The sequence below is a fragment of the Astatotilapia calliptera genome, chromosome 10 (assembly GCF_964374335.1).
Source record: "Astatotilapia calliptera chromosome 10, fAstCal68.1, whole genome shotgun sequence".
Classification (NCBI taxonomy): Eukaryota; Metazoa; Chordata; class Actinopteri; order Cichliformes; family Cichlidae; genus Astatotilapia; species Astatotilapia calliptera.
In genome coordinates this window covers 26,339,146-26,362,965 of record NC_137431.1, presented here as the reverse complement: position 1 = coordinate 26,362,965, position 23,820 = coordinate 26,339,146, and the positions used below count along the sequence as shown (strand labels likewise).

The 23,820-nt window shown below is 38.2% G+C and overlaps 1 protein-coding gene across 1 annotated transcript; it reads left to right on the top strand.

The window, feature by feature from the left end:
• The first annotated feature begins 1,286 nt into the window (after positions 1–1,286).
• slc37a2 (solute carrier family 37 member 2) lies at positions 1,287–23,057 on the top strand. The gene is made up of 18 exons (XM_026182508.2): positions 1,287–1,807; positions 3,627–3,708; positions 4,475–4,565; positions 6,137–6,215; positions 6,308–6,443; positions 9,168–9,244; positions 13,106–13,272; positions 13,370–13,407; positions 13,484–13,645; positions 15,354–15,444; positions 15,553–15,615; positions 16,787–16,872; positions 18,135–18,183; positions 18,658–18,731; positions 18,817–18,895; positions 19,886–19,983; positions 21,057–21,121; positions 21,758–23,057. The coding sequence occupies exons 1-18, from the start codon at positions 1,743–1,745 to the stop codon at positions 21,771–21,773; spliced, it is 1,518 nt and encodes a 505-aa protein (XP_026038293.1). The 5' UTR covers positions 1,287–1,742; the 3' UTR covers positions 21,774–23,057.
• The last annotated feature ends 763 nt before the right edge of the window (positions 23,058–23,820 follow it).

Sequence of the window (23,820 nt, the reverse complement as noted above, 5' to 3'; positions counted from 1 at the left end):
TCCTTTTTATGATTTTGTGACTGATGCACATTTATATGTTTTAAAATGGTGATAGTTATTTACACTTTTATTATTTTTAACATCAGCTCCAGTTATTTTTGTTACATTGTAGTTACATAGTTGTGTAGCTCATTCACTGGCAAAAAATCAGACTCACTGGCCCTTTTGTTAGGTCACCCATTCAGTTGCTTGTTACATCCTTTAATTTTCCAATCACATGGCAGCAGCTCAATGTATTTGGGCTTGTAGACATGGTCAGAACAACCTGCTTAAGTTCAAATTAAGGACCAGAATGGGGAAGAAAGGTGATTTAAGTGACTTAACATGGCATGGTTGCTGATGCCTGACTGGCTGAACTTTATATTTTAGAAACTGCTGATCTGCTAGGATATGCTCTCACAATCTCAGGAAATTACAACAAAACAGGCAAACCAAAAATGATCGATAGAAGATTGGAAAAGTGTTGCCCATAAGGTCCCGTTAGGCTTTAACATGTTTTTCATTAGTACGGACTCGGATCACCTTCGCCACGACTGGACTGATTTTCCTTATTACAATGGAGTAACTTCCAATGTGTTGGGTAGTTGTCATAGCAACGCGTCCGAGCGTCCCGCGACGTAATTAGTATGCGACACGAACGCTGGACGTCCAGGGAAGAATATACCAGCGCTCGGTCTGTGTCATCAGATTCAGAGGACCACGGCAATTTTTTTGTAACCATTTCCCTCTGCTCGCCCGGGGTTCCAGATGCAAGGTGCAAATAATTAAATGAATGTACATTTTAGATTTAAATGAGGAGATGCTGAGCTGGGCAACACATTGCATATCATAGTTTACTGATTTACTCATTAACTGTTTGCTGACGATTAAATTACAAGATGAAATTGTGAACCGATTGGAATAAGAAGCGAAACTTGAATATTTTACGCCTCTTTTTAAATAATTTGATCAATACTTTTAGTTTTTAATGTCCAACTTTAAACTAATTTAAATTAATAAAAAACTAATAATACAATGAATAAAATATTTAATAATAAAGGCTTTAATCAAGGCTATTTCTTTAAAATAACTGCACTGGCATGTACCCAGAGAGGATACCTGCAGAGCACCCAGGTGGTCAGAAGGACTTTGATCTGAAGTGTAACATTTTAAAGAGCCTAACACGTGCTTTTCAGATACTTTTAATTCTGTTGCATTTTAACTTAAATTGAAATACCTCCACTTTGAGCAGTCCCACCCACTGTCCAACCCCGTTTAGACAAAACAAGGGTCTTTGAATCGCCTGCGTTACGTCACGCATATGCGCATGCATAGGGGCTGGTGGACAGGCTGTCGCCGGGAGGCTGGAAAATCTTATGGAAAACGAAACCAACATTGGAGTATTAATAGCAGCGGTGTCTTACACTTGTATCACAGCGTTTAAGAGGCAGGCCGGCTCTTCTGACTGCGTACTTGAAGTATAAAAGCCGGTCATTATGGAGCATTGCTGGAGATTCACTGCGGGTACCTCCCAACAGGAGCTGCTTTACAGCTCTACCCCATGTGAGCCTCTATTTTAGCAGGCGCACAGGTCTGTTTTTATTTTGCGGTACTGCACAAGTACTGCCTCTGTTTTCATCCAGGGTTAGTCAGCTCTCTGCGTTTATTCATCTGTACCTGCTCAACATCCGTCTGCTTCCAAGAAGACATGTCCGGAACCCACTGCTGAGAGTCTGTTTTCTCACAATATTTAAAATAATCAAATGAAAATGAAGTCGTCTCTGGCTCCTGGGATAAGACTTATCACCAACTTTTCTCGGGATAGTTGGTAAGTTTCCATTCTTTTTGTCCTCTTGGCGCACACGCAGCCCTGTAATGGAGATTGCTGCTTCTTATCTCTGCTAAATGATTGATATCTCTGTTAGATGATTGACTCAAACTAGTCGATAAACCGTCAGAATGTGAACTGTTCTGGGACCAGTAAATCCAGAGACATTATCATGTAACCAGCTATTGTTTTAAATGTCTCAGTTCCTGTTATAAATGTATTACTACTTCTTGTTTTCTGTACCCGGCACGTCTGGTTTCCCCTGTGCGAATCTAGAATCCCACCAAACTCCATTAAAAAAATTGACATTTTAAGAGGTGGCCGGCCACAGTTTCCAGTGTCGACCACTGGGTTATTTTGCAATAACCGAAAACTGTCGAAAGGGATTTATACCTCCAGATTTATCAGCAAATAAAGTGTCAGTAAAGAGCCATTCCATTATATTTCCTGCTTTTCTAAATCTGACTGAATATAGAAAATACAAATTTTTCTTAAGACAACTCAGGCTCCTCAGGTATGTTTTGTAAATGCAGGGTGTTTTTGCTGGTTACCAAGCTGGAGAACTGCAAGCCACCAAAAAGTTACAAATTGCACAGATTTTATGGAATACAATGAAAAAACTAAAAAAGGAACTGCGGCTGCAGTAAAGACTGAAACTAACTGGGTGAATCTTGAAGAGAGTTTTCATCGGTGAGTCTCATGAGGATTGTGTAGCTCAGAATGAGTCGGACCAGTCTGATAGATGGATCCCCACCAAAAGAAAAGCCAGCAACTGGGAAAAAAGCATCTTTAAATTCTTAAAATGTTTGAGGAAAGGAGAGTACACGAGAGTAGGAAGAGTATCATGTGACTCAACTTCAGTTTCCCTTTATTTCAGTTTCATATACTTTGAGAAGGTCACATTGAAATAATTAAAGCAAATGATTGAATTATTGACCCACATTGTGCTGGACAAACAAAATGTTTGTCTCACACACAGTTTGTTATTAACAAAGGATGTGCCCTTAACTCCTCCCGCCATATCTGCTTGGAACACTCTTGGAATGGTTTGCCATGATAATAACGCCGGAATATGAAAACCATTCAATGACCTGAATGTACAGCATAGTATAAATTTCTCCAAAAACAAAGATCAAACTAAATAATCAAATGATGATAATAAGACAAAACCGAATGTTTCATAAACAATGATGATGATAGTTAGTGTTTATGTTTGTTTACCACCTTTTGCAAGCATTTTTGTATGTCTTCACCATTATTTATCAATTCAGACAAATGTGCGTCTTATTTGTGTTTGTCCTGATTCCTAATTCTTTAAACACACCTTCGTACTGTATCTCTCAAATTCCAAACAATTTAGGTGAAATCACTGGACTAAAAGAACTTTAGGTTCACGTTCCTTTTGAAAAGATAAACAGACAGATAAACTTTCAAGGGTCATAAACCAAATAAAAGTAGGCTTTGAATTATTTAACACTCTTGCATCTCAAATTAACACCTTACACTCCAAGTATAATGTGAGCACTGAGAATACTTTTTCCACCTATTAACTTGTGTTGTTTAGCCAGCATGAAAACAGCTGATCTGTGAGTTTGTTACCCAAACAAATATTTCTACGTCAGTGGAAAGTTTTACTGTTTTGTGTCATGTGTTTGTGCTGGAGGCATTTTAATTGATGTCACTGCATGATTAATAAGCATACCTTAGTTATTCTCTTTGTAGGTTTATTTTTATTATTCTGTTTTGATATTTTGAATAATAAAGATAATTTGATTGTCATTTTTAAATGATTTTGGTTCTAATGTGTCTGTTTTTGCAGGTATCGTGGTTTTATTCTCATCCTCACCTTCCTGTTCTACACAGCCTATCACTTGTCACGGAAACCTATCAGCATTGTTAAGGTGACTGGAACAGTTGAATTTCTTTTTATGAACACTATTAACAGTGTTTTTGCAGGATCAAATGCTCTCTAGAAGGACAGAACATGTCTTTCTTGTCTTGTACTTTTTACCCTCAAAAATGGATAAAATCTTTACCTTAACACTGCTCATTTGTTATCTCCTTACAGATATATTGATTAAATCTAATTTCTAACATTCAATCTTTAGCTTGTCACAAGATCAGGGAGACAACAGAAGATACGCTCTTTTAAGAAAATAATTTTATCTACATATAACTCAGACACAGCCACAATTAAAGGTATTCGTGTCTTTACAAATTCATAGAAATTAACAGCTGAAGCACAAAAGCTGGTAGAAAAGCAAACGGCTCTAAAGGACGTCTGCTGAATATGCTAAAGGGATTTTTCTTGTTGTTTCAATCAAAGATAGTCAAGCAACAATTGAAAGTGTTTGCATGATACAGCAATGGTCTGCAAATGAAGGCTTTTAAAGTCAAATGCTGTAAAAGCCCCTCATTGTTTAAATTACAAAGTATTCATGAAGTGGTCATAAAACAATCATAGGCTGTGATCCTGTCACCCTGAGAGCTGCAGTGTGTTGTTTGTGGTAATAGTGGTATCCTGGCATATTCTTATACTGTATCTTTATACATTTATACACCTATAGAAGATAATTTTTTTAAATCTTTGGTTCTTCATTTGCTTGTGTCAACTACTGTTTTAGTCATTTCAATTGGTTTCTTTCCACGTTCTTCTCTCGCACTCAGAGTGAACTGCACAGAAACTGCTCCAACGTCATTCAGCCAAAAGACATTAATATAACCAATAATGTTACCTGGTGTGATTGGCCACCCTTTGGTAAGTCCTTTAATTGCTGTCATTAATGCTCGCTTTGGAAACACAACTTCTAGTAGATGAGATTTTGGACAATTGCAGCTCTCAGAAAGTTTCAGTGTACCAAATTATTACTACACATGATTTATCAGTTGGTTAGGTGTTTGCAGTGGAAAAAGTGGCGTATGCATGGATAGGAGGAGCTGCTGTGGTGAAGCAGCTTCTTGAAGCTCTGAAACTCAAAAAAAAAACAAGGAAAAGGGAGACTTTGTTTGTCGTCTGTAGTACCCCAGAAATTCCAAGTATGTTGATGCATGATTACCTACTGCGAAGGACATGCTGTACACTGATAACTAAATAGTTTGTAGTGTGGGTGTAGATTTTCTCTGAGACTGGAGGCCACATTATAGAGGTGTTCAAGTAAATTTTACACCTTTTCTAGATCATTTTATGATGAAAACTTTAAAATCAGCCACTATGAGATACTATAAAATGAACTGGTGGTTTTGCTCTGGTTTTATATTTGTGTTTTTATATTTTTTTTATATTAGAGTTTTTGGTTAAAGTCCACCAGCTGCTGTTGACTCACGTATAGTTGTCTTTACTTGTTGGCATTAGTATTATAGGTCATTTAAACCACATACACAGCTACACTGTGGCCAGAAGTTGAGGTTAATAGATGAAATCTGCAGTACCTGGAACTTTTTGGGGGAAAGTCTGGTGGAGAGTTAAGCTTAGTGCTCTAAATCCATAGAGGCTGCACTGTCATGGCCAAGGTTGTTGTTTGTGTTTGTGAGCTGCTGTGAAACTGAGCTGATCATGTGAGACCTGCAGCTGATAAATATTTAACTTTTAGTTAATGTTACAGAAACACAGAAAAGAGATAAGTGTTTGAAGCTGCACTGGAAGAATACTGGCTATAAGATAGATACAATTACATCTTCTACAACAGAGAATTACCACCAGTTGCACTTGTCATAGTTCCTGTGCTCTGTGGTTACTTTTCTGGCAAGTTTGAAAGCAACTAAATTACAGGGATTATATTAAAAGGGTCCTACTATCATTCCTTCCTCTTTGTCAAGCAACTTTAAGTCTGGGGTTAAGTTTTCAGCTTGAATCTAGTCCAGCTGTGATCGTGTGAGAGCCTGTAATAGGTTAATAGTCCATCATATGGTCAGACCAGAGAGCCAGACAACTCTGTGTTCACAGACGTCCCACCCATCAGTTCATTCAAAACATTTTTTTTGCAAATAAACCAATCAGAAGAAAGTTGACAAAAAGGGGGCCGCTAAAGATAGAAGAGCTATTAATAATATTAATTAGGCATATATTATGATGTTGTTTAGCAACAACCTAACAACAGACTAGGTTCACTGACCAAACAACATTGTAGCATAGGGATGTGGTAGTAAGATAAACAAGAATTATTTTATTGATGACAGGAATACAATGAGGAGCTGGTAATGAGATTAACAGGTCCAGAACTCTGCTGCAGTTTTTTGTGTGTGTGAGCCGTACTAATTGACGAAGACCTCACAAAATTATACGCGCCGATGCGGAGAAAAGTAACAGTTTTCTCTGTTTTCTTGTTAAAGACCAGGACAACTATCAGACACTGTTTGGGGTCTTGGATAACTGCTTTCTGGTTGCTTATGCCATCGGGATGTTTTTCAGGTTTGTATTTGCTGTTTTTGGCTGACCTTGTTGTGTTTTTGTCTGAGAGGGCATGTGCTGCACTGAATAATAATCATCTCTCATGTTCTCAGTGGGATATTTGGTGAGCGTCTCCCTCTGCGGTACTACCTGAGTATTGGGATGTTGATGAGTGGGTTGTTCACATGTCTGTTTGGCCTCGGCTTCTACTGGAACATCCACTCACTGGGGTACTACGCCTTCGTCCAGGTAAAGAAACAAATCCACAAACCTGACCTTTAATTTACTTTCTGATTCATGTATCCTGTTCTCTTTTATTATTTCAATTGTGGGGCATATGACTGTGATATCATTTATAAATAAGAGCTGAAATGTGAGCTCATCAGCACATTAGCTGATTTAGGTTGCTAGCATGAAAGTGTCATGGTCCTGGGTCTTTTGACCCAGCGTTTTAAGTTTGAGTTTATTTTGTTCATTAGGTTATCTAAGTTCATTTGGTTATTAGACTCCTTGTGTTTTCTTCCCCTGTATTTAAGCTTCCCCTCACCCTTCGTGTTTCATGCTGCGTGTCTTATGTTATCAAGTTTGTATTATTATGCCTAAGTGTTTCTAGTTATTATTTTCCTCTCGTGTTTCCAACAATGTTAAATCTCCCCTGCTCTTCATGCGTTTCATGTCTGTGTCTTACATTGTCAAGTTCTGGTTGTCGTTTCTAAGTCTGCATGTTTCCTGTTTTATTTTGAAAAGGGGTCTTGTGTTCTGTGCTCATGCGGTTAGTTTTACTCTTGCCCGTGCATCATTATGTCTATCCTAGTCAGCTGTTTCCTCATGTGTCTCCACTTCCCCTAATCACCTGCTGTGTATTTAAGTCCTCTATTTTCAGTGTGTGATTGTCAGGTCGTCTGTTGTCCACGCCATGTTTCCTATGCCATGCTTCCAAGTTTCTTGTCTAGGTTTTCCTTATTGTTTGTTTAGATTTCCCAGTTTAGGTTTGTGTTAATTTTGCTTCAGTTTGCCTTGCCCTTTGTTTGTACCTTTTTACCAGCCATATTAAACGGCTCACCTTTTGTTAACATTCAAGTTTTGTTCCCTGTTCCTTGGAGTCTGCATTTTGGGTCCTTTTTTCAATTCATACAGTCTGCCCTCGCCAGACTGTGACAGAAAGTGGTGGTTTCGTTAGCCACACAGTTGAGAAAGTAAATCGGTAAATGTCCTGTAATTGTTTTAATGTTAAAAATCCACTATTAGACAAAAACAGGGGAAGAGAGTGTAGAAACATTTTGACACTTTCTTGATTTAAAAAATTAAAGGAGTGAGTTTGACTTTTTGCTCTCACCTGACTGAGCAGTTAAAACACTGAGCCTGCCCTGACTGAACTAAACTGAAATTATAGACTCTCTTTGAAGCTGATTAATCTAACACTTGGACACAAATGAAAAGCAAAGTGCGGTTTTACACGATTTAACTTCATCTTTACTAAACAGCAGCCAGCTGCAGTGACCGTGGAGAACTTCCCTGGAGCTATCAGCTATCAGTGCTCCTTCAGAGACACAAACCCAGATAGAGATGCTGCATAAATACACTGTGTTTACAGTTCAATTTGTGACATAAAGTAAAGTTTAGCTGTTGTATTAGTCTAAGAGAGAAAGTAGATTTGCATCCTTTTATCTTATGTTGCACAAGCCTTTTGTTTACATTTCTAAACGGATTGTCTTTGAATCTCTTTCTCTGCTGAGAATGAGGAAACTTTGATTTGCTATAAACAAAATTGTGTCCATTTCGGGAACAACTGCAGCATACAAAAAAAACTGCATTAGGTGGAAAAAATAAGGGAAGTGCAGTGATCAGATGAACTGTCTCTTGCTGACCTCAGGTTTTACTGATCGCTGAGGTCTGTAGAAATGTTTTCTCTCACTCAGTGCCTCGTCTTAAACACAGACGCTGTCAGAAAAGTGTTATTTCACTTCAGGGCTTTTTTCACGCCTTTTGACCACTAATAATAACACGCCAATGGGTTGGATTAGCTCAGAAACAAGTGAAAAAATTAGCTTCAGCCACAGCTTAGGCTAGTTGCCTTCCCATAAATTAGGGATGCCAGTAATGAGACTATTTAGTCTGTTTTTTAAGTCTTTAAATTGAAACCTCAGCTTAAAAAAACCTGGAGATATTTGATTTATATATATATAAAAAGCAGAAAAGCTGCACACCCTTATCTTTGTCATGAGTTTGTCCGCCTATAAATGCAGGAAAATATTTATTTATTTAATTTTTCTGACCTTTGTGCAGTTGCCAGATTGCAGTATTGTTTTACACCTCTCAAGTATCACATGAGCTTCACACGTGTCACATGACCAGCAGTCAAATTCCATCAGCACTTCTCAGGAAAGCATGGAAAGTTAATCAATCAATAAATAAAGTTAAAATTAATAAAGTTAATTTTTAATAAAAATAGGATTCATTCAATAAATGGACAATGAGTTTATTCTAAGGTCTTTACCTCAAAATTGAATTGAATTGAGTTTGTAAGAAAAAAAAGTCGTCTATGGCAATAGAGAAATTGAAATCTGTGACCGGAAGTATTTAAAAAACTGGGTCAACAGTATTTATTTCATTTATGATCCTGTTGATTTTAACCTGTTAACATGTGCACTTTAGGTATGGATATTGAGCATCTCTTACAGGCGTGACCACTGAGAGCTCTGCAGGTCAGTGCAGAGCTCTCTTAGCAGCTTTTCCACTTGAACGTGCACAGAGCACATGGTGGCTTAGTCACTCTTAGATCTCACTTATCACATGACTCGCAGCTGCATCACATGACTGCACATGCAGAGCTTTGCTTATATCAGTTTGGTGTAGGAATGTTGAGAATCTATGTTCGTTGATCTCTTCTTCTTTTCCTCTTCATGCGGAGTTTACAGGGTTTCACGAAGAACGTTAACACAGTCCAGGTTCTCTTTCTGTTTCATTCTGCAGGTCATGAACGGGCTGGTGCAGACCACCGGTTGGCCAGCAGTGGTGGCTTGTGTTGGCAACTGGTTTGGAAAGGGGAAGTAAGTAGTGGGGGAGAATTCATGCTGAATGTGCATTAGAAATTGCTTTTTTCCCTTCTTTTTTCTTTCTTTTTTTGATGGCAGCAGAATGAAACACAAGCACATTGTCAAACCAGGCTTGGTTGTAGGTCAGACGACACTCACATCATAAATTAAAGTTATGAGCCTGAACAACTGGTTCTCACTGAAGTAGAACTACAAGCACAGCAAGCAGACAGACATATTAAGAATATATAATTGGCTCTAAAAATACACTAAAGAAAGGGGCAGGGAACAGAAAAAAGAACAATATTTATAGTAACAGTCACATGTCTGTCAGTGTTTGCACTGCTGCTATTGATTATGTCCACCTCAGCCAGTCAAAGAAGTTAGGTTACACTAAAAAGAAGATTGCATGTGTACATAGGTGATGAGTATTGACAAGATCTAATTGACTGCCATTATCAATTCCGCTTTTAGGTTGGATTCTCGAGCAGTTCCCTTATTAACTCCTCATCAATTCTGAGTGCAAAACTATTGATATCTTTGAGTCTGAACACGGTGTCCAGTTCAAAATAAGCCTTTATGTGACTTAGGTGTGCAAAAGCTGTCATAAGTTTGCTGGAGTCTTTGTGTTAGGGGAATTGCTGTAAACCTGCCTTTACCTGACATATGTAATCATATGTCAGGTGCAACATATTTATATGATAAAGAAAAGCATCAGGAGTAAATATGAGGCACTTACAGTGGGGCAAAAAAGTATTTAGTCAGCCACCGATTGTGCAAGTTCCCCCACCTAAAATGATGACAGAGGTCAGTAATTTGCACCAGAGGTACACTTCAACTGTGAGAGACAGAATGTGAAAAAAAAATCCATGAATTCACATGGTAGGATTTGTAAAGAATTTATTTGTAAATCAGGGTGGAAAATAAGTATTTGGTCACGTCAAACAAGGAAAATCTCTGGCTCTCACAGACCTGTAACGTCTTCTGTAAGACGCTTTTCTGTCCCCCACTCGTTACCTGTATGAATGGCACCTGTTTGAACTCATCATCTGTATAAAAGACACCTGTCCACAGCCTCAAACAGTCAGACTCCAAACTCCGCCATGGCCAAGACCAAAGAGCTTTCGAAGGACACCAGGAAAAGTATTGTAGACCTGCACCAGACTAGGAAGAGTGAATCTACAATAGGCAAGCAGCTTGGTGTGAAAAAATCAACTGTGGGAGCAATCATCAGAAAATGGAAGACATATAAGACCACTGATAATCTCCCTCGATCTGGGGCTCCATGCAAGATCTCATCCCGTGGGGTCAAAATGATCATGAGAACGGTGAGCAAAGATCCCAGAACCACACGGGGGGACCTGGTGAATGACCTGCAGAGAGCTGGGACCAAAGTAACAAAGGTCACCATCAGTAACACACTACAACGGCAGGGAATCAAATCCCGCAGTGCCAGACGTGTTCCGCTGCTGAAGCCAGTGCATGTCCAGGCCCGTCTGACGTTTGCCAGAGAGCACATGGATGATACAGCAGAGGATTGGGAGAATGTCATGTGGTCAGATGAAACCAAAGTAGAACTTTTTGGTATAAACTCAACTCGTCGTGTTTGGAGGAAGAAGAATACTGAGTTGCATCCCAAGAACACCATACCTACTGTGAAGCATGGGGGTGGAAACATCATGCTATGGGGCTGTTTTTCTGCCAAGGGGACAGGACGACTGATCCGTGTTAAGGACAGAATGAATGGGGCCATGTATCGTGAGATTTTGAGCCAAAACCTCCTTCCATCAGTGAGAACTTTGAAGATGAAACGAGGCTGGGTCTTCCAACATGACAATGATCCAAAACACACCGCCCGGGCAACAAAGGAGTGGCTCCGTAAGAAGCATTTGAAAGTCCTGGAGTGGCCTAGCCAGTCTCCAGACCTCAACCCCATAGAAAATCTGTGGCGGGAGTTGAAAGTCCGTGTTGCTCGGCGACAGCCCCAAAACATCACTGCTCTCAAGAAGATCTGCATGGAGGAATGGGCCAAAATACCAGCTACTGTGTGTGCAAACCTGGTAAAGACCTATAGTAAACGTTTGACCTCTGTTATTGCCAACAAAGGTTATGTTACAAAGTATTGAGTTGTATTTTTGTTATTGACCAAATACTTATTTTCCACCCTGATTTACGAATAAATTCTTTACAAATCCTACCATGTGGATTCATGGATTTTTTTTTTTCACATTCTGTCTCTCACAGTTGAAGTGTACCTCTGGTGCAAATTACTGACCTCTGTCATCATTTTAGGTGGGGGAACTTGCACAATCGGTGGCTGACTAAATGCTTTTTTGCCCCACTGTACATATGAAATTTTAACTTCAACAGATAACAGGACTGTTCTCTTTTTCATTCATCTCCATAATTTTGCTTGTCACTGCTTTGATCTTTGCTCATACTGAGGCTCCCGGCTTGTGGCTGGCTGAACTGTGGATAACTTTAGCTTGAGACATTTTTCCCATGTAACGTGGCTACATGACTACAAACTATTTAACAATATAAACCTGGATATTTATGGACATAAAAAACAAAAACATGTTATCAGTTTTTGGCAGATGACTGCTTTTTAACCCAAAACTGATCCCTAACCTGTCATTCAACTCAAATATCATTTTGTAAACCCAGACAAGTAACAAATACGAGGATTTTGACAGAGTAAACCTGTCGAAAAATCACCATATTTGAGAATTGAAACTCATCATTTTACTGTCATTGTATTAATTTCTCAATGACTCCCCTCAGCTTACAAGTAGAGGCACCTCTGCAGCTTTGTATCGACCATAATGATTTTTTTACTCCAAAGAAAATCTCAATATGAAGTTTCAGGCAGACATGTCAGTTGGAACTAAGTTAGCAGATTGACAGATCTGGAGTGGAGAGATAACCTGTGTGAACCGCTGCATCTGGAAGTCCTGCACAGGCGGTGCATGAGAAGGACATACATCATGTTTCAGAACTGGATATTGAATAATCTAGCACCTGCACAAAAATCCTGCAAAGTTCACCAAATGTCAATTTCACCAGGTTTTTTCTGGCCATATCAACAAACATGTTACGTTTTTTTTTTTTTACCTTAATCAAACCGTGAGAGAAAATGGACATCATGCTTATTAGTCAGTTAAACAATCAGCTTGTTCATTCATATGTACATTTGTAATCTGGCTAAGCCTGTTTTCCTGCCTCCCTGTGGTCATGCTAAGATATGTTAACCATTGTCTGGGTCCTGCAAATCTCTTGTGCTCCAGGATTCAGAGTATCAGAGAGCACAAGAAATGATTGTGAATCATCACAGCACACACGCTCTCTCAGATAAAAAGGCAAAAGGTCAGCCAAAAAAAAGCGCACACAAACCTGGAAAACACCCTGATGGCTTTATCCAAGACCCTGCACAGTGTCTGATAGTTCTAGAGAAACAGGAAACAGATAAAACTCTTTCTTTTCTCCCTTTTTAAATTCATAACGTTTATAAATGTGTGTTTTTACTGGCCTTCCACTCACAAAAGCGGTGACAGCTGACACACACATGACAGTTTTAGGCCTTAATTTGTGGCTCGCAGACATTACTTATACATTTGCCACATTGTTTACATGTATAACAGAAGCAAAGCATAGTAGGCCCCATTTAAACCCCAGTAGTGATCTCTGTTTTAATGCACCAGAGCCCTAATTAAGTTCTTGCCTACTTTTTACTTCCCCAAATGTCTTCAGTGCATAAAACAACATAAAGGCATGCTGACAAGCTTCAAGACTCCAGCTCAACATTCATGAATCCATTTTGTAAAACTGACTTTCAGCAGGAGAACTTCTCGTGACCTTCTCTGTTTTGATTGCCAGGCGTGGCTTCATCATGGGTGTGTGGAACTCCCACACCTCAGTGGGAAACATCCTGGGCTCCCTCATTGCGGGAGTCTTCGTCTCCACGGCCTGGGGATTATCCTTCATCGTCCCTGGAATCATCATCGCCTGCACTGGGGTCCTGTGCTTCTTCTTCCTGGTTGAGAGTGAGTTTCCGTTTGTCAGACAAAATCCAAAATACTTCCCCAAAGTGAGCTTTAAGATTTAATGTCTCCCATCCCATTTCGTCCGTTCTCTTTTCAGAACCTGAAGACGTGAACTGCTCATCTCCTCAGCATCATGTAAGTTACAAAAGCAACGCATCCTTTCCCCTCTTTCCATGAAAAAGTCTGCTTGAGCTGTTTATTTGTGTGTCAGAGTGGTCAGGAGAGGAGTCAGGAGGTTGGTGAGACGGCGCCTCTCTTGCGGGACTCATCCATTGTTGATCCATCCATCAATGGAGCCGTCTCCACTGAGCCAGACGTGATTGTTGAGGAGCACAGCGAGGCCATCAGCTTCCTCGGAGCGCTGCGCATACCTGTGAGTGGAAATGGCACCTTTAATCACAGAAATGTGATTGATTGGCTTTGAATGTGCAGATATTTGTGCCATATTTTACAGTAAAATTTTCCCATCACGCTTAGTTTAACTCAAGGGTTGAAAATTGCTAACTTTGGCACCACCTAGTGGCTAATTAAAAATATCACTCCAAACAAACGTTATAAAAACTATTTTAAAGTTTCTTTAACAATGAAAAATATTCACAAATTGTTTTTATATTTATATTATTAAAGTTGAGGTTGTCAGACTGTTTTTGTCACAGCTGTCTGTCTTAACTGGTCACTTAAATGAAAAGGAGCCGTTATTAATGTTATTAACGAGACTTTTGTTTCTTCGAAAGTCACAAACCCACGCGGCTCCTGTGAAAACGGCTCTGTGTGTTTATCCTGTTAAAGATGGGAGGGACAGTGATTGGTCGTTTAATCTCATTGTTATGTTTACTTTGCTGATAATGAGACTGTTGCCTAGTAACAAATAAGTCACATTTGACACAACAATTAGAGACCAATTCATGCGTCACTTATTATCACCTTTACTTCACTCACTTTGACTTGATCACTCCCGTGATGATGATCGTTTTTGCTGTTAAGCGATTACCTCTTCTTTTCTTTTTCTTTTTTTACTCCAACCAATCAGCAGCGAGCAAATTATCCGCCAGACAGCACGAAGAGCTGAAATCGCCTGGGGGCACTTAACGCTTTTTCTTTTTTTTTTCTTCAACTGTCAAAGAAACAGTTGATTTTTCCAGTCAGTGTTTATTATGACTTTAGGAAAGAACCTTATGAGAAACAATTACTTTCCCATAAATATGCCTGTCACAAAGACCCGCCTTCCTGGAGGTTTCTGCTGGAAACAGCAATGATTCTGTTGGAATAATAAATGTGAATCAAAGATAATGATTAGTAATTTACGTGAGTATATGTTAGGAAAAATAAGACAAAATAAGAGTTATAAAGTTGCAGTTTAACTACAACTCTATAAATTTAGCCAGTGCAAATAGTCCTGATCAAAAACGAGTTATAACTCTTTTCCACTCTTCAGTATGCCTGGTTAACAAACACTACCAGTGGGTTTTATTATTATTGATAACATGGTGAATTTCTGCTGTTTGTTACTGTTAAACTGTTTCTATGAGTCACCTCTTTCTTTGTGATCAGCTATTCATCAGTGGTATGAAGACAGGTTTGCATGAACAGGTCCTGAGCAGTGAATGAGTTAAGCATAGAAACATGGATACACATTAAATACATTATAGGTACCTGTGTTCATGTATATCTCCTAGGGAACTAGGAGAAACCATAGTCATCTGCAATCATATGTGCACTTAAAAAAAGGTTGTTTTTTTTTAATCACCTCAAATTGCTCTATGCATGGGGAAAGGCCCATGCAGGTGAGAAGGTCTAAGAAATTCAGAACCCATGAGGTGACTCACAGTCATTTCCCAATGACTTTGAATAAACTGGAATTAAGCGATGTCCTCACTGTGGGTTCATGAGAAAGAGTCAGAGCTGTTTTGAAAACCGTGCATGGATTTGACACGCAACTCTGCTCCTGTCATTGTATCAGAAGGGGAGGGTGTTTGATTTCCACCTGTGTTGCACCTCTCTGATGGCTAACGGTGAATTACAGGATGACAGACACTTTAAGTTGCTTCTGGGGTTTTTTCATGATGTTTTCTGTCTCTCAGGGCGTGGTGGAGTTCTCGCTCTGTCTGCTTTTTGCCAAACTGGTCAGCTACACCTTCCTCTACTGGCTTCCTCTCTACATCTCAAATGTTGGTCAGTATTTACACACATCATTTTACTATTAAGATAACCTAATGATCAGTTCACGTGATTTAAAGCAGTTTTTAGAGTTAATGCATTTGTTTTGTTTTTGTTTTTTAGCACATTTTGAGGCAAAAGAAGCAGGAGATATGTCGACATTATTTGATGTCGGAGGAATCTTGGGTAAGCTTTGAGTCTTGTTTGATTTGTAAAATCACTCAGTCAGTTCAGTTTTTGCCAGAAATAAAGATGCAGAACATGATGCAAAAATGCATCACTGCAGTGTGACTGTGTCACATACGGCTGTGTGACAGGCGGGATTTGGACCCAAATGCAGAAAATAAACTCAAGACTTTAGCTTTATTCCTGTAACCCTAAAGGAATGCTGAAAGTAAAAATGTTTGCACAATAGGAAACCAAAATATCAGAAATATCATGAAACACAGGAGAAGGAGGTGCAGAGCATTGAGGAACGACATGAGGAAGGGCAAAGGGAGAACTGGGGTTATAAATAAACACAAGATAATAAGGAAGATCAGAAACACCTGGGAACACAGCTGGTACAAATCTGGGATACAAGACTAGGAAAGGAAAACTGAATGTTAAACACATGAGACAAAGGTTACGAAAAAGCAAGACAGGGATACCTAACACAGAGACAGATGGTCAGATATGGTACAGGGAAACATGAGGGAGACCTGAAGACCAAACTCTGAGTACAAACAACAACAGCTGTAACGGGGAATAAATACAAGTGAAATATACAAAGGTGAAAACTATGCAGTAAGTAAAAATATAATAAATATATAATACATATATAGTTATTTTAAACTAATTATAAACAATTATAAGTAGTGATATCTTAGTCTTCTGTAGAAACAAAGATCTTTAAAATTAAAACTAAAAACTTTTTTGAACACTTGTTTTTAATGAATTCTTAATATTAAAATCTCCCAATTTTATGCAGTCAATATCTTAACTTTTAACCTTTAAATAACCTTGAATTAACCTTTAAATTTGTGCAGTTTTTACTATTCAAAGTATAATATATCGCATAATATCCATGCTCAGTGATAGCGATAGAACAAAAGGATTCTGAATTTAGGCAAGATTTCAGGTTGTGAGGTTTGAGTGGGTGGTGACGGTGAGGTAGATGTGAAGTTTTTCAGCTGTGAACATTTCATGCAGGTATCTCCTGCTCTTAAGCAGTTATGGGGGTTCAACAATTGTGGAAAAAACAAGACAAATTAAAAGGTTTCAAATTTTCAACCCGCCCGTATAGTTCAAGAGACTAACTCTGAAAATATTTGTGGGAAGAAGGAAAAACTTGACTGAACTGTCTTTGTGTCTGCAGGAGGCATCTTGGCGGGCCTTGTGTCTGACTACACTGGGGGGAGGGCGTCGACGTGCTGCGTCATGCTGGTTGTTGCTGCCCCCATGGTGAGTGTCACCTCTTATATTAGATTAATAATACGATTGTGGAGCAGTGAAAATGGACGGGGGGGTGGGAGGGTGGCTGGTGTAAACTTGATTTTTAAAAATCCAAGAGGTCAACAACACTTTCATTTAAATAACTAACACTTGCCATGGTTAGAGGCTTCTGCATACAAGCCTTCATCATGGGTAAAAAACCTCAAATTTATTAAATGCATCTTGCTAGTATTGGGTTGGACCCTCTTTTACCTCCAGAACTGCATTAATTCTTCATGGCATCGATTGAACAAGGTGCTGGAAACACTCATCTGAGATTTAGGTCCATATTGAGACGACAGCCTCACACAGTTTCTGTAGGATGTGTCTCTCCCGTTCCACCATATCCCAAAGGTGCTCGATTGGATTGAGATCTGGTCACTGTGGAGGCTATTTGAGCACAGTGAGCTCATTCTTATGTTCAAGAAACTGTTTGAAGTTGTTAAAAACAAGTGTAAAAAGTTCAAATAAGTTTTCAGAAAGTTCAAGTTTTTTTTTTACAGAAGATCACTCAGTGTGTGGGAGGTGTGACTAAAGCAACACTGTGATGTCACGCTTCATGAAAGATCAACACCCAGTCTAAGAGTGCTGTTTAAAAAGGATAGGTGTATACAGTATATACAGACAGTATATTCTGCTGTTCACAAAAGTCAATCACAAGTGTGTGCTGGTGTTTTTGGCTCCATGTTAGTGTAACCACAATAAGGTAATTTTACCAAAAACAACACAAATAGAAGAAATGATAATTGATCTCAGACACTGTAACATTGAATGCAAAGCCAGCGTTATTCATAGCATGGACTTGCAGATGGAGCACTGCTATAAATGTCGACCACAGTTTTTGACCAGTTCAAATCATAAAAAACAGAAAAAAAAATTTGATAAGGAGATTTAAGTGTTTTGTTTTTGTCTTTGTTTTTTTAAAATCTGCTGGTTTTAACTAATAATGACACAGAAACATCCTGAGCAGCATTGTTGACGCCTGCTCCAAAAGCAGGGTTATTTCTCTCACTGGGGTAAAAATTATTAATCATTTTGACCAGTTTTTTTTTTGACCAGTTTTGTCATCCGAGTTCAGGAAGCTTCTCTCAGTCAAAGTGTATTTAATGTTTTTGACAGGATGATATTTCACACTGATGTGAGAGAGGTTTCTGGCTGTAATAATTGTCACCCATGTGCAGATTTTCCACAATTAGTTGATTGGCTGATTATTTGTTTTGCTCTATTCTCAGCTTTTCCTCTATAATAACATTGGGCAGAGGAGCCTCGGTACTACAATCGGTAAGACTTCTTTATTTTGTCATTTTTAACTTTGATACTAATCACATTAAAAACACCTTGTTGTTAAAATGTTTACTCAAATTACATTCTTGTATAATGTTTAAGAGTTTATGACACAATATTATGGAGTGTATGTAGCGTATGGTCATGATTGTAAACTGGTCACTTTGCCAAAATCAAAGTAAAATTCAAGAATATGACAGAAAGAGGAGACAGGAAGTATTGCACAGTAAAGCATTTTTGATAATCAAGACGTCTAGAAATTGATCACAAGATGCAAGATTTCATTGATTTATTGATCATGTTTTCAGTAGAAAGAAAGATTTCAGAGTTATTAATTCATTATTTGAGCATAGATAACTCACAGATTCTTTACATTTGCTTACATTGACCTGAACTTAGCTCGAACTGAAAATAGATTAGATAGACTTGTTGTGGATTCAGCCCTCACTTATACTTTTTCTTTCTGTGTAGGTATGCTGTTATTGTGTGGAGCCCTGGTGAATGGACCTTATGCTCTTATCACAACTGCTGTATCTGCTGACCTGGTAAGGTCTAAGGCATCATAGGAAATCCTTTGCTTTACTTAAAAATGTCTCCGCCATTGGCATAATGATGCTTCCGTTGCCACAGGGGACACACGAGAGTTTGAAAGGAAACGCCAGGGCGCTGTCGACAGTGACCGCAATTATTGATGGGACAGGATCAATAGGTATGCATATCATGACTAAACGTTAAAAAATCTTGAGCTTAACTCTTTCATCTGTAATTATCATAATAACTAAGGAACAAACGAGTTGGTTAAGTCAGCAGAGGATTTTAAGCCTCTTTTGTCTCAAAAAAGCCCAAAATCTTCCAGATGTCACCTGTTCAGCACCAAACTGCAGACAGGTAAAGTTAGCACCCATCTGTTGATCATGGTGGAACCATTTAGCCTTTAAAAGTGTTTGTATTGCCCTCAGGAGTTGGTGGACACTAAAAATAGAGCTTACATCTTACTGTTAGTTTGTTTGCCCATGAACTCCTCCTGTGTGAACAGGAGATGAGAAACGAAACCCGACACGCAGGTACATCTTATTCCCCTCAAGGTTTTTTTCTATATCCGATGTTATTATGATGTCATCAGGTTGCCCAGCAACCACTTGCCAATGAGGTAGACATTGGACTTTACTCATAGTTTACCTATGGCACCATATAAAAGCACTGTATGATCTGTAATTTCACAAAAATGACATCTATAATGTATATCCATAAAACTTTAATTAGGCTTGATGCGTCATCATGTTGCCTAGCAACCACATAACAAAAGACTAAACAGTCCTGTAGCGTGGTCATGTACTAGTATTCATATCATACTCTTTATAAAACACGGAGACTATTAGTTCTAATATAATTAATGCATCCTTGCATTTCTGTCCACATTTGTCTCATGGTTTAAATTAAAATTAAAAGCGTAGATAGAACATAAACAGTTATTTTGTCTTTTGTACTCAGGACAGCAGTTTGTGTAACTGTAAAAAAGAAGATGGAAACTGATGAAGTCCTGAGAGACTAGAAAATTGAGTACTTAATGTGTGATTTAAAAGGAAATGGCTATTTTTCCATTTTGTGTTTTTCCTCCTGACTTTTTCATTTAAGTCTGAATAATTCTTGACGACTTTATGCGTTTACACTTAATGACTTATTTTTATGCTCTCTGCAGGAGCTGCACTGGGTCCTCTGCTGGCCGGTGTGATCTCACCAACTGGCTGGAACAATGTCTTCTACATGCTCATCTCTGCTGACGTCTTAGCCTGCCTGGTCAGAGAGCAATCTTTATCTGTTCACTCACATAGAATAAACTTGTTCCTTTTTAATGCAAATGCCAACCAGTTAATTTAAGGATTGTTGTGGTGGTTCATCCTAAATTTATTATTGTGTCAGCATAAAACCGCTGATACAAATGTATACGAGAAAACAATATTAAACATTGTACACTCACTGGCCACTTTGTTAGGTACACCTGTTCAGCTGCTTATTAAGGCAAATATCTAATGAGCCAATCACACAGCAGCAACTCGAGCATCACAAACATAAACGTGGTTGTTACCAATGTGTGCCTACTAAAGTGGGTGAGTGTAACACAACAAAGACAACAAAATTGACAGCTAAAGTTACCAAACAAACAAAATTACAACCTTACAAACAAATTTAGTAATTCATTCATTTAACAAAGAAATAACGTGCAGTACAGTGTTCACATTGAAAACATAAGCAGACTGGTGTGAGGTAGCAAAACAAAGCATGTCTGAATAGGCAAAAAAATGAAAAGGTAACTTATTGCAGTTGGAAGGTTTTTTTAACAGCTTTCTTTGGTACAAAATGGACATTAAAGAAAAACTGCTCAGAACTTCTTATATAGTATATCTATATAGTTTACTTTAAAAATAAATTGGCACCGGTGAAACTGGCGTCTTGAATAAAGGAGCCAGCTGAGTCTGTGAAACATCTGAACATACAATTCTGCAGAGTCGGTTATATTTACCACAAACATGGTACCAGTCTCATGTCATAATAGTCCATTATTGGCAATGTAAGTTACATGACGAGTCTTTGTGTAACATTACTGGTATGTTACTGGTGCAATGCAGAATATCGGTGCCTAAGTCGAGACGTTGCCGCCGCGAAGCTAACCTCAATTCACTTGATTTATGTTGAGAAAAGGAGCAAACAATAGTTTGCCAATGCTGTCCTGTGGACCTTTATTTCACTAAGCTCCACATGGATCCTTTTTTATTCCTAATGATTTTTAAATATTGTGGTTTGTGAGTATGCCAGAGAACTTATGAGAACCACTCAAACCCCCAACTGACACTTCTTTTGTTTGGCTCCAGTTTTTGTCCAGGCTTGTTTACAAGGAAGCTCAGAGATGGTGTGGGTGTGGACCCAGAGCCAGAGGGTGAGTATCATCGTCAACGCCACTGTCTCTTTTTTCGACCTTTACCTTCTTTGTTTACATTCATTTCGGGGAACCCTAGAGATTAAGTAAGCCAATACAGAAAAGACTGATGTTTAAATATGTTTAACACAGCCGGTAAAGATGGAACACAATAGGAAGGCTTTTTACAAAAAAGCCTCAGTTTCTCTAGAGGTTGCATGAAAAGAAGGATGCCTGTGCATTAAAAAGGGAGCTGGGGAAATGTATTAGGATCGTTAATATAATAACTGGAAGCAGGTGGAAGCCACTATCCTGGCTCTTCCCTGAGGCAACAAAATACACTTTTGAGAAAAAGTAAAGCACAGGAATTAGTTATATTGTGCTAGTTTAATCCAACCCTGAAGTAATTTGTTTTCCTCTGTAAACCTGAACACATCTGCACAGTAATCCAGATTAGGTGTTTTATTATAAACATGAGTCATTTATTCTTCAGAATATACTCACAGAATGAAATGAAATAATCTGAAATCAGTGCATCTCTGTTGTTTGCTGCTAAGCTAACAGTGTAGCATATGATTATAGTATCGGTTTTTCTGATCAGCCTCTACCTGCAGGAATTTTGTCATCCTCTAAACTAACTGTGACTTTTTATTGCAGGTTCAATGAGCTCTGAAATCAAAGTGAAAACCAAAACACACAAAGGGAGGAAACAATGATGAAACTGACCTCACCGTACAACCAACTAACTCTTTTTTTTTTAACCTCCAACTTGGACAATCTTCTGCTGAGCTGATGATTGAAGCCTTCTAACTGTACGACAGTATGCTTCTATAAGGAGACAAATGTCTTTTTGAGGACTAATCCACTCATTCTTACTTGTTTTTAATGTTCTTTTAGCATTAAATGGTTTACACTGTTTTTTTTCTTATTGGGTCTTTTTTTTTGTCTCCTTGGTGTTTGTGCCCTTTCAATGGCATTTTAGGCAAACAAGCTGGAACACTGGCTGAGTCAGAAACTGCTTCAGAGGGTTTTACATGCAGTAGAAAGTCACCGTGTAACTGAAAACTAAGTGTAAGGAACTAAGTAAGAAAGTTTTGTGATTTCAAATTTGGAAATTGGCTAACACTTTATAATGTGGCCGTGACTAACAGGGTTCGTGTAACATGAGAAGTGATACTGTAAATAATTTTAAATACTACAGGCATAAGTACACTGTAATAAAATTTAAGTTGTGAATAAGTAATTTTAAGTACTGTTTAACATTTTTCTTGATAATTTTGCAGAAAAACAAACAATATTTCCGTATGTTACATTGCAAATACGTTGTACTTTTCAGTGTTTTGGTCATATTATGAGCTGGTTTAACCTTCCAGAGCTTCCAGAAAATTAAAAATGACTTACCTACAAATACAATTTTATGTAATTTTAAGTAGCTAAGTAAGTAATATAATAATATAATATAATTTGTGTCTCCTTTATTTTCTTGAAAGTTAGGCAAGGTCATGTCAATCTACGGCCCATAGTACGACGTACTTATGATGAAAGCTGGGGAATTATTGATTGTTTTTCCACAAAATTACCAAGAAATTAACTACAAAGTAGTTTACTTGTAGTTAACTAAAGCTAGAGACTGTTGGATCAGATGGTTTTACCAGTCTTGCATGAGGCATGGGGTCACGAAGCTACTTCCCTGAAGCTTTTCATGTTAACTCTTTGAAGGAAGATTTTTTTAAGTTGAATAAAAATGCTGTCAGTTCTACTGCTGTATGTGGTAGATTCAAACTAAAAGAGACGATTGGTTTCTAGTGTAGATTATTGAACAGCAAACAGAAAAATTATTTTTTTAAAATATTGTTTCTTAACACTGTAAAGCCTAAACCGCCAGAAATGCAAACTTTTTTGAAACTTGAATGTTTTTTAAGCCTCCTGACAAATAAAAAAAGAAATTTGCACATGATTTTGCTACATCTGGCATTTCTGTGTAATATATTGCTTACAGTATGCATGTGTCTGATTGTATACGTCAGGCTTTTCAGGTGAAAAAAAGTCACACTGATGTAAAAGCCATGTATCAAATATGAATAACTTGACATTACAGAGTTAAAGAATCAATACCATGAAAGTGTTTTTAAACCACAATGGATGTGCCTCATTCACTGCCAGTTAAAAATAAATATTTGATTTTATAGGATTTCCTTACTCATGGGGATATATGAGGGTGGTGAATGACAGGAACATAAAAGCTGCAGCTGAGATGACGATGCCTGATGCCCTGAGGCAAAACTGGAAATCTGAGATTTTTAACAATCTGTGCAAATTATGCGATATTTAAGCCGGAGCTCAAACTGGAAATTTTCCGGTTTTTGGATGTTTGCATTTGGTGTTTAATTGGGAGGTTCAGATGTGGGTTACAGTAAGATTTCATGGAATTGAACACGTCAGTTGTTTATGCACACTCTGAGACTTGGGGAAACTTGAGTATAAGATTTTAGACTGAGATATGGTCTAACTAAAGATATTACTGTGCAGTGGATGTGGGTGATTTTAATAATATGTTATTTATTTCTTTGTGTGAGTGCATATTTACCTCCTGCCTTGGAGAGAATAAATTAAAATTCAGTGCATCTCAAAAAATGTGAAATTTGAATTTGTTTTTTGGTAATTAATTATAAAAATAAACTGTTCAAAAGTCTTGAGTCACCCCTCACCACTTTATATTT